General features: G+C 42.0%; 1 protein-coding gene across 1 annotated transcript in view; it reads right to left on the bottom strand.

The window, feature by feature from the left end:
- loxl2b (lysyl oxidase-like 2b) overlaps positions 1-12400 on the bottom strand; it is an 84207-nt gene that overhangs the window by 5046 nt on the left and 66761 nt on the right. Inside the window, 4 exon segments of the mRNA XM_061906961.1 lie at positions 500-636; positions 3242-3357; positions 6734-6974; positions 11471-11636. Coding sequence (XP_061762945.1) covers positions 500-636; positions 3242-3357; positions 6734-6974; positions 11471-11636 — 660 coding nt within the window.

Genomic DNA, 12400 nt, shown 5'->3' with positions numbered 1-12400 from the left:
CTGGACTCTTACTATTATGTTAGATCCACTATGGACTGGACTTTCACTATTATGTTAGATCCACTATGGACTGGACTTTCACTATTATGTTGGATTCACTATGGACTGGACTTTCACTATTATGTTAGATCCACTATGGACTAGACTTTCACAATATTATGCTAGACCCACTCGACATCCATTGCACTGGTCTCCCTAGATGGGGAAGGGGGGGGGTCACCCACATCTGCGGTCCTCTCCAAGGTTTCTCATAGTCATTCACATTGACATCCCACAGGGTTGTGAGTTTTTCCTTGCCCTTATGTGGACTCTGAACCGAGGATGTCGTTGTGGCTTGTGCAGCCCTTTGAGACACTTGTGATTTCGGGCTATATAAATAAACATTGATTGACTGATAAAGTGGCAAAAAATTAGCACAAAAAATGAACATTTTCCCTGCCCTCCACACAGGAGACCCTGCTGTGGACGGTGTATTATTTGGATGAAGAAGTGAACCCACCTGGAACACGTAATCGCCGGGCTGGATGTCGGTGATGTCGATCCACTGGCAGTCGATGTCGTGTCTGTACGTGTCCCAGCAGCCCACCGTGATGCCTTGCTCGCCAAAGTTGTCGCACACATACTTTTTTTCAATGCCTGCAAGAAGACAACAGATGGAAATGAAAAAAAGACAATATTTACGTTAAAGTTAAAGTACCCGTGATTGTCACACACACACTAGGTGTGGCGAAATTATTCTCTGCATAGCTCGGTTGGTAGAGTGGGCTGTGCCAGCAACTTGAGGGTTGCAGGTTCGATTCCCGCTTCTGCCATCCTAGTCACTGCCGTTGTGTCCTTGGGCAAGACACTTTACCCACCTGCTCCCAGTGCCCACCCACACTGGTTTAAATGTAACTTAGATATTGGGTGTCACTATGTAAAGCGCTTTGAGTCACTTGAGAAAAGCGCTATATAAATATACTTCACTTCACATTTGACCCATCACCCTTTATCAGCTAAGAGGTGAGGGGAGCAGTGAGCAGCAGCGGTGGCCACGCCCGGGAATAATTTTTGATGATTTAACCCCCAAGTCCAACCCTTGATGCTGAGTGTCAAGCATATTGGCTCTTAAATAGTCATGATTAATTGATCAATCAATCAATGTTTATTTATATAGCCCCAAATCACAAATGTCTCAAAGGGCTGCACAAATCATTACGACTACAACATCCTCGGAAGAACCCACAAAAGGGCAAGGAAAACTCACACCCAGTGGGGCAGGGAGAATTCACCTCCAGTGGGACGCCAGTGACAATGCTGACTATGAGAAACCTTGGAGAGGACCTCAGATGTGGGCAACCCCCCCCCCCCTAGGGGACCGAAAGCAATGGATGTCGAGCGGGTCTAACATGATACTGTGAAAGTTCAATCCATAGTGGCTCCAACACAGCCGCGAGAGTTCAGTTCAAAGTGGATCCAAGACAGCAGCCAGAGTCCCGTCCACAGGAAACCATCTCAAGCGGAGGCGGATCAGCAGCGTAGAGATGTCCCCAACCGATACAGGCGAGCGGTCCATCCTGGGTCCCGACGATGATCATGATTAGTCATGATTAAGTCCTTATAATGAAGTGAATTATATTTATATAGCGCTTTTCTCTAGTGACTCAAAGCGCTTTACATAGTGAAAGTTACATTTAAAGGCCTACTGAAACCCACTACTACCAACCACGCAGTCTGATAGTTTATATATCAATGATGAAATATTAACATTGCAACACATGCCAATACGGCCTTTTTAGTTTACTAAATTGCAATTTAAAATTTTGCGCGAAGTATCCTGTTGAAAACGTCAGTATAATGACGCGTATGTATCGGACATTTTGTTCCAGCCCAATCCCAGCTATAAGTAGTCTGCTTTAATCGCATAATTACACAGTATTCTGGACATCTGTGTTGCTGAATCTTTTGCAATTTGTTCAATTAATAATGGAGACGTCAAAGAAGAAAGATGTAGGTGGGAAGCGGTGTATTGCGGCTGCCTTTAACACAAACACAGCTGGTGTTTATTGTTTACATTCCCGAAGGTGAAGCTTTACTATGGAACAGAGCGGTCAAGCGAACATGGTTCTCTACCACATGTCAACCGGCAGGTTTCGGTGAGAAAATTGTGGTAATAAGTCGGCTCTTACCGTAGACATGAGCGGATAGCTTGCGTCGTTCCTCGTGCACCTGTCAAAGAGGCAGCTGTGGACTCTTTTGCCTCCTCCGACCGGCCGCCCCCGAACGTGGGATGCTTCCACCGTGAAGGAGGGGGGGGGGAAAAAAGCTCAGACCGACCCCAACGGCTGCCTTTGCTTCGCCTCGTCGAGAAACGTGGCTTCCCTCTGAGACACTGTCATCACCACACCAGTGGCCACACCACTCCGACTTTCACGTACCATATAATCTCACTAAAACACTAGTAACACAATAAGCGGATAAGGGATTTTCCAGAATTATCCTAGTAAATGTGTCTATTAACATATGAATCGCTCCCACTGCCCTCTCATTTTTTTTTCTAGTCCTTCACTCTCACTTTCCTCATCCACAAATCTTTCATGCTCGCTCAAATTAATGGGAAAATCGTTGCTTTCTCGGTCCGAATCGCTCTCGCTGCTGGTGGCCATGATTGTAAACAATGTGAGGATGTCAGGAGCCCTACAACCCGTGACGTCACGCGCACATCGTCTGCTACTTCCGGTACAGGCAAGGCTTTTTTATTAGCGACCAAAAGTTGCCAACTTTATCGTGGATGTTCTCTACTAAATCCTTTCAGCAAAAATATGGCAATATCGCGAAATGATCAAATATGACACATAAAAATGGACCTGCTATCCCCGTTTAAATAAGAACATCTCATTTCAGTAGGCCTTTAATTAGTCATGATTAATTGATGATCGTGATTAAGTACTTATAATGAAGTGAAGTGAATTATATTTATATAGCGCTTTTCTCTAGTGACTCAAAGCGCTTTACATAGTGAAAACCCAATATCTAAGTTACATTTAAACCAGTGTGGGTGGCACTGGGAGCAGGTGGGTGAAGTGTCTTGCCCAAGGACACAACGGCAGTGACTGGGATGGCGGGAGCGGGAATCGAACCTGGAACCCTATATATATATATATGTATATATATATATATATATATATATATATATATATATACAGTATATATATTGTCATCTACCACGTTTCAAAAGTACATCCGAGTCGAGATTTGTCACCTTCGTCACACTCCGAGTCCTCCAGACAAAAACTGGCCTTGTGTCCTTCTGCCACTTTAGTCCCGTTGAGATTGAAGAGGTCGTAGATGGTGAACACCTCCATGCTGTGGTAATGCCTGGCAACACAACACACACCTCATCACGTAACCAATATTAGTAGCGATGTCCGATAATGGCTTTTTTGCCGATATTCCGATATTGTCCAACTCTTGATTACAGATACCGATATATACAGTCGTGGAATGAACACATTATTATGACTAATTTTGTTGTGATGCCCCGCTGGATGCATGAAACAATGTAACAATGTTTTCCAAAATAAATCAACTCAAGTAATGGAAAAAAAAATGCCAACATGGCACTGCCATATTTATTATTGAAGTCACAAAGTGCATTATTTTTTTTAACATGCTTCAAAACAGCAGCTTGGAATATGGGACATGCTCTCCCTGAGAGAGCTTGAGGAGGTTGAGGTGGGTGGGGGTTTCTGGTTAGAGTTAGTGCTGCAAGGGGTTCTGGGTATTTGTTCTGTTGTGTTTATGTTGTGTTACAGTGAGGATGTTCTCCCGAAATGTGTTTTGACCTTTTTGTTTGGTGTGGGTTCACATTATTGCGCTTATTTGTAACAGTGTTAAAATTGTTTATACGGCCATCCTCTGTGTGACCTGTATGGCTGTTGACCAAGTATACCGATTCCGATATCAACCGATACCGATATATACAGTTGTGGGTATTATGCCTAATTTTGTTGTGATGCCCCGCTGGATGCATTAAACAATGCAACAAGGTTTTCCAAAATAAATCAACTCAAGTTATGTAAAAGGTTGAGGTGGGTGGGGTTCTGGTTAGAGTGAGTGGTGCAAGGGGTTCTGGTTATTTGTTCTGTTGTGTTAATGTTGTGTTACGGTGCGGATGTTCTACCGAAATGTGTTTTATCATTGTTGTTTGGTGTGGGTTCACAGTGTGGCGCAATTTCGTAACAGTGTTAAAGTATTTTATATGGCCACCCTCAGTCAGACCTGTATGGCTGTTAACCAAGTATTTTGATTTCGATATCAACCGATACCGATATATAAAGTTGTGGAATGAACACATTATTATGCCTAATTTTGTTGTGATGCCCCGCTGGATGCATTAAACAATGCAACAAGGTTTTCCAAAATAAATCAACTCAAGTAATGGAAAAAAAAATGCCAACATGGCACTGCCATATTTATTATTGAAGTCACAAAGTGCGTTATTTTTTTTAACATGCTTCAAAACTGCAGCTTGGAATATGGGACATGCTCTCCCGGAGAGAGCATGAGGAGGTTGAGGTGGGTGGGGGTTTCTGGTTAGAGTTAGTGCAGCAAGGGGTTCTGGGTATGTGTTCTGTTGTGTTTATGTTGTGTTACGGTGAGGATGTTCTCCCGAAATGTGTTTTGTCCTTTTTGTTTGGTGTGGGTTCACATTATTGCGCTTATTTGTAACAGTGTTAAAATTGTTTATACGGCCACCCTCTGTGTGACCTGTATGGCTGTTGACCAAGTATACCGATATATACAGTTGTGGGTATTATGCCTAATTTTGTTGTGATGCCCCGCTGGATGCATTAAACAATGTAACAAGGTTTTCCAAAATAAATCAACTCAAGTGATGTAAAAGGTTGAGGTGGGTGGGGTTCTGGTTAGAGTTAGTGCTGCAAGGGATTCTGGTTATTTGTTCTGTTGTGTTAATGTTGTGTTACGGTGCGGATGTTCTCCCGAAATGTGTTTTATCATTGTTGTTTGGTGTGGGTTTACAGTGTGGCGCATATTCGTAACAGTGTTAAAGTATTTTATATGGCCACCCTCAGTCTGACCTGTATGGCTGTTAACCAAGTATATTGATTCCGATATCAACCGATACCGATATATAAAGTTGTGGAATGAACACATTATTATGCCTAATTTTGTTGTGATGCCCCGCTGGATGCATTAAACAATGTAACAAGGTTTTCCAAAATAAATCAACTCATGTTATGGGAAAAAAATGCCAACCTGGCACTGCCATATTTATTATTGAAGTCACAGAGTGCATTATTATTTTTAACATGCTTCAAAACAGCAGCTTGGAATTTGGGACATGCTCTCCCGGAGAGAGGATGAGGGGGTTGAGGTTGACGGGGTTTTTTGTGGTTATAGTTAGTGCTGCAAGGGGTTCTGGGTATTTGTTCTGTTGTGTTACGGTGCGGATGTTCTCCCGAAATGTGTTTTATCATTCTTGTTTGGTGTGGGTTCAAAGTGTGGCGCATATTTCTAACAGTATTAAAATTGTTTATACGCCCACCCTGTGTGTGACCTGTATGGCTGTTCACCAGGTATACCGATTCCGATATCAACCGATACCGATATATACAGTTGTGGGTATTATGCCTAATTTTGTTGTGATGCCCCGCTGGATGCATTAAACAATGCAACAAGGTTTTCCAAAATAAATCAACTCAAGTTATGTAAAAGGTTGAGCTGGGTGGGGTTGAGTTGGGGGGGTTTCTGGTTAGAGTTAGTGCTGCAAGGGGTTCTGGTTATTTGTTCCGTTGTGTTAATGTTGTGTTACGGTGCGGATGTTCTCCCGAAATGTGTTTTGTCATTCTTGTTTGGTGTGGGTTCACAGTGTGGCTCATATTTGTAAAGGTGTTAAAGTTGTTTATACGGCCACCCTCAGTCTGACCTGTATGGCTGTTGACCAAGTATACCGATTCCAATATCAACCGATACCGATATATACAGTTGTGGGTATTATGCCTAATTTTGTTGTGATGCCCCGCTGGATGCATTAAACAATGCAACAAGGTTTTCCAAAATAAATCAACTCAAGTTATGGAAAAGGTTGAGGTGGGTGGGGTTCTGGTTAGAGTTAGTGCTGCAAGGGGTTCTGGTTATTTGTTCTGTTGTGTTAATGTTGTGTTACGGTGCGGATGTTCTCCCGAAATGTGTTTTATCATTGTTGTTTGGTGTGGGTTCACAGTGTGGCGCATATTCGTAACAGTGTTAAAGTTGTTTATACGGCCACCCTCAGTCAGACATGTATGGCTGTTGACCAAGTATGCCCTGCATTCACGTGTGTGTGAAAAGCCATAGATATTATTTGACTGGGTCGGCACGCAAAGGCAGTGCCTGTAAGGTTTATTGGCGCTCTGTACTTCTCACTTTGTCCGTGTACAAGTCATAAATTTTGGTTTTTGAAACCGATACCGACATTTTCCGATATTACATTCTAAAGCGTTTATCGGCCGATAATATCGGACATCTCTAGTTGTCAACAACGAGGCAGAACATCATGTTTGCAGCTACTACGTCCAAACTGAGATCCACTCAGAGGCATGATAGATAATGTTTGCTGCTTGGCAGACCCACCAGGCAAGGACTTTGGAAAGTGGGGAAGAGCAATAAAACTTTTTTTAAACAAAGTCAAAAAGAAACATGTGCTGCCATAAAACAGAAAAAAAAAGGAGACGTGTCGTTCGCGGCTGACCTGTGGCAGTCGTGCCACACCCAGGCGTGGCGGCCGATTTTGGGCCGGAAGTCGGAGTGGCCGTTGTTGTGGATCTGCGAGGAGAAGCGCAGCAGCCGGCGGTAGGAGTTGGCGGGCATCTCTTTGGAGGAGGAGGAGAGGCAGTTCTCCTCGTACGCACACTGCAGCATGAACATGGGCCTGTCCTCCATGTAGGTGGTCTGCTCCACCGCCTGGGGGTTCAGCACCAGGTCAGGAGCCGCTGTGTGGAGGAAGAACCGTCACCTCGTATCATTTCTACCACATTTTCAAGCCACTCAAGGTGTCTCCATGCAATTTTCCCACACCCCACACTGGGGACCTCGCACATTGGCCGATACCAAAGTTGATCTTATACGATATCAGCAGGAATCAATTTATTACCACTGTTGCAACCTATGCTTAAAAGAGAAACTGTTTATTATATATCACCCAGACCTTTCATCCCTCAACAAGCGAAGTGAAATTATACCAGCATGCCGTCACAGACGAAAACACCTCCTAGGTAACACATGAGCCAATCACCACGCCCCTACGCCTGCCTGTACCCACCCACTCTGTGTCCTATATAAACCATTGTATGTGAATGCTTCCATTAAAATCTCCTGATGATTGAGGGAACCCCTCATGAAACAGTTCTGTAGAGATGAAGTAGTCTTGTGATTTTTCCCACACATACATACACATATATATATACAAGCGGTAGAAAATGGATGGATGGATGGAGATTACGTATACATGCATACATGCATACACACACACACATTATATATATATATATATATATATATATATATATATATATATATATATGTGTACACATATATATTCAAGGTTTCTGTACCGCTTATTCCATTTGGGGTCGCTGGTGCCTATCTCAGCTACAATCGGGCGGAAGGTGGTGTACACCCTGGACAAGTCTATATATAGATATATATATATATATATATATATATATATATATATATATATATATATATATATATATACATATATATATATATACAAGCGGTAGAAAATGGATGGAGATTACGTATACATGCATACACACACACACACATTCTTGTTTGGTGAGGGTTCACAGTGTGGTGCATATTTTTAACAGTGTTAAAGTTGTTTAGTATGACCTGTATGGCTGTTGACCAAGTATGCCTTGCATTCACTTAAGTGTGTGTAAAAGTTGCATATATTATGTGACTGGAGGAAAAGTGGAGGTGACGGCAGGTGAGAGAGGATGTTTAAGAAAGTGCCTAAAGGCACGCCCCCAATATTGTTGTCCGGGTGGAAATCTGGGGAAATTCGGGAGAAAGGTTGCTCCGGGGGATTTTCGGGAGGGGCACTGAAATTTAGGAGTGTCCCGGGAAAATCGGGAGGTTTGGCAAGTACAGACCTATTAACTCCCTGCTTGGCACTCAGCATCAAGGGTTGGAATTGGGGGTAAAATCACCAAAAATGGTTCCCGGCGCGCGAACACCGCTGCTGCTCACTGCTCCCCTCACCTCCCAGGGGGTGATCAAGGGCGATGGGTCAAATGCAGAGAATAATTTCGCCTCACCTCGCGTGTGTGTGTGTGTGTGTGTGTGTGTGTGTGTGTGTGTGTGTGTGTGTGTGCGTGTGTGACAATCATTGGTACTTTAACTTTAATCGCTGCAAACTTTTTGTCAACATGCAGCAGCCGTCTTCTCACTCGCCTTCTTCGAAATATATATATACAGTACAGGCCAAACGTTTGGGCACACCTTTATCATTCAATGTGTTTTCTTTATATTCATGACTATTTACATTGTAGATTTTCACAAAACTGTGACTGAACACATGTGGAGTTATGTACTTAACAAAAAAAGGTGAAATAACTGAAAACTTGTTTTGTTTCTGGTTTCTTCAAAATAGCCACCTTTTGCTCTGATTACTGCTTTGCACACTCTAGGCATTCTCTCCATGAGCTTCAAGCACACCTGTGAAGTGAAAACCATTTCAGGTGACTACCTTTTGAAATGTGACCAAACGTTTGGCTTGTACTCATATATATGTATATATATATATGTATATATATATATATATATATATATATATATATATATATATATATATATATATATATATATATATATATATATATATATATATATATATATATATGTATATATATATATATATATATATATATATATATATATATATATATATATATATATATATATATATATCCTACAAGCAACACAATTGATAAAAACTGAACAATAAAATCCAGTACAAAAAGTTTCAAGAATTGCCAATCTAGAGAACCTGTTCTGATCCTTGTTACTGTGTAACAGGATTACACAAAACCTGCAAGACCAATTCTATGAAACTTTGAAGAAGAATGTTGTCAGTGTTCAGTTTGAAACACTTATCAAACTCTTTGGAATGCTTTAGTTTAGTTGCACTTACAATGCAGCACATCTGCCAAGAGTTGGTGTTTTGCAATGTTGGGGGAGCCGACTGCACAACACCCATCACGAGCCAGATGGCTGAGGTTGCAGCTTACATATCGTCACTATTGCAACACAACTGCGGAGGATTTCTTTTTTTTTTTTTCAACGACGATAAATAAAACCTGAGATTTCTGGGAAACTATATAAACAGGAAAAGCCACAGGAAAAAAAGAAAGGTTTCGCGAGAAAAACGTGTGACTTAATACTCTGTTGCGAGCTCGCGGTTAAGGCTTGAACTTCTACAATTTCTGACTGTCTGTGAGGCTGTGAATGTGTACAGGCTGGACTGGTAATTGGATGAGAAAGCGAAGAAGGCGAGTGAGAAGACGGCTGCTGCATGTTGACAAAAAGTTTGCACCAAAGTACCAATGATTGTCAGACACACACACACACACGCGAGGTGAGGCGAAATTATTCTCTGCAATTGACCCATCGCCCTTGATCACCCCCTGGGAGGTGAGGGGAGCAGTGAGCAGCAGCGGTGGCCGCGCCCGGGAACCATTTTTGGTGATCTGACCCCCAATTCCAACCCTTGATGCTGAGTGCAAAGCAGGGAGGTAATGGGTCCGTACTTGCCAACCCTCCCGATTTTTCCGGGACACTCCTAAATTTCAGTGCCCCTCCCGAAAATCCCCCGGAGCAACCTTTCTCCCGAATTTCCCCAAATTTCCACCCGGACAACAATATTGGGGGCGTGCCTTTAGGCACTGCCTTAAACATCCTCTCTCACCTGCCGTCACCTCCACTTTTCCTCCAGTCACATAATATATGCAACTTTTACACACACTTAAGTGAATGCAAGGCATACTTGGTCAACAGGCATACAGGTCATACTAAACAACTTTAACACTGTTAAAAATATGCACCACACTCTGAACCCTCACCAAACAAGAATGACAAAACACATTTCGGGAGAACTTCCGCACCGTAACACAACATAAAGACAACAGAACAAATACCCAGAACCCCCTTGCAGCACTAACTCTTCCGGGACGCTACAATATACACCCCCGCTACCACCAAACCCCCCCCCCCCCCATCTCCCGGATCAGGAGGTCCCAAGGTTGGCAAGTATGAATGGGTCCCGATTTTATAGTTTTTGGTATGACTCGGTTTACCAATCTCAGACCGGACACTCTAACTGGAGCTGTGGAGATTACCCCTTCCCCTCAGCAACAGCTTCAGTGATGCAACCAGGAATCTCCCAAATAAATAGAGGAAGCACGTGGGCTAGACTTTAGAACGTAGTTTGGATCAAAAAACGTGTGTCCTCAATTGAGCAAAATTTAACTCTGTATCTGCATGATTCCTTGCTTCTCGTCTGCTTAATAGATGTCATCATGTTAGAATAATCATGTATATAAATTCTCACACAACTTCGGTAGGCTTAAAGTATGTTGCTATAGTTATTAGCTATTGTGCGTAAGCTGTACTTTTTCTATCTGTGCAAGGACAAAAACTTATTGTCTGTTGGGTGGCCTCAGCTGCAGATGTTATCTTTGTGTTAGCCCGCTAACAGCCAAGGGCTTCAAAGACCTCAACGAAGATAAGATGACAGCAGGCAGACGAAGCAGAGACAAGGCGAAATCACAAGGCCGCTAACAGCCAAGGACCTCAACGAAGATAAGACTACAGCACACAGACGAAGCAGAGACAAGGCGAAATCTTAAGGCCCCAGCACATTATGTCACGTATTGTGCGTCCTGGACCTGCTTTGCATAATATATGTGGACCACTCCTTTTAGAGGCGGCCTCAGTGATGTTGACTGTGGAACTCCTGAATAATAGTGGGAGGCGGGAGCTGAACCTTAGAGCGTAGGGCGAGACTGCGACTAAGTGTGCAGCTCCATGCGTTCTCCTCATTAGCTATATTTAACTCTGTTTCTGCATGATTCCTTGCTTCTTGACTGTTTAATAGATGTCATCAGTGTTTGAACCTGACACACTCTAACCACAAAGTATTATTCAGCGTGGTATTTTTTCTTAATAAGGAGATTATTTATCGACCTAATCGTTACAGCATTAAAAAAAAAAGAACATCACAATCCAGGATATTTTTGAGTTTAGTCGGAAAGTTGTTGAGTTGTCAGCTCTGCTAGCGCCGCAGTGCAACGGCATGAAGACGTCGCAGGTGGTTGTTTACAATAGTATACAACATCCATCCGTCCATTTTTTACCGCTTGTCCCTTTTTTTTCAGCTCGTATAGTCACCGACGTGATTGTATAGCTGAGTCAGCCAACTCACTCTCCGAGCAGGAAACTCCGGCAGCGTTGTGTGCGGTCCCCTTGGGACAAGTGAGGTGGTCCCCATGGTGCAGGCAGTGGGACAGCGACATCTCAGTACCGGAGCAGCGGACGCCACTCATCACCACGCTGTCTGCACTCACCTCGCCCTGCCAGTACCACGCCTCCTGTTGACAACACATTTAACACAAGACATCAGCATCATGCCATCCATCTTTAGTTGACTTTGTTCTTCACTTAAGTGACCAGAGAGACTTTTATTATTGATTTTCATAAGAGGTTAATGTTGGCCTTCTCCTTGGACACTTGTTATTCACATGTGAATAATGCTGTATAATAGACTGTATTTATATTATTTAAATGTGAATAATGCTGTATAATAGACTGTATTTATATTATTCACATGTGGCTGTATTATAGACTGTATTTATATTATTCACACGTAAATAATCCTGTGTAATAGACTGTATTTATTCCCATTATTCATGTATAATAGACTGTATTTATATTATTCACATGTGAATAATGCTGTATAATAGACTGTATTTATATTATTCACATGTGAATAATGCTGTATAATAGACTGTATTTATATTATTCACATGTGAATAATGCTGTATAATAGACTGTATTTATATTATTCACATGTGAATAATGCTGTATAATAGACTGTATTTATATTATTCACATGTGAATAATGCTGTATAATAGACTGTATTTATATTATTCACATGTGAATAATGCTGTATAATAAACTGTATTTATATAATTCAGATGTAAATAATACTGTATAACAGACTGTATTTATATTATTCACATGTGAATAATCACTGTATAATACACTGTATTTATATTATTCACATGTGAATAATGCTATATAATAGACTGTATTTATACTATTCAACTGTGAATAATGCTATATAATAGACTG

This window comes from Nerophis ophidion, linkage group LG07 (genome assembly GCF_033978795.1).
Source record: "Nerophis ophidion isolate RoL-2023_Sa linkage group LG07, RoL_Noph_v1.0, whole genome shotgun sequence".
NCBI lineage: Eukaryota > Metazoa > Chordata > Actinopteri > Syngnathiformes > Syngnathidae > Nerophis > Nerophis ophidion.
This window is presented reverse-complemented; position numbering and strand designations above follow the sequence as displayed.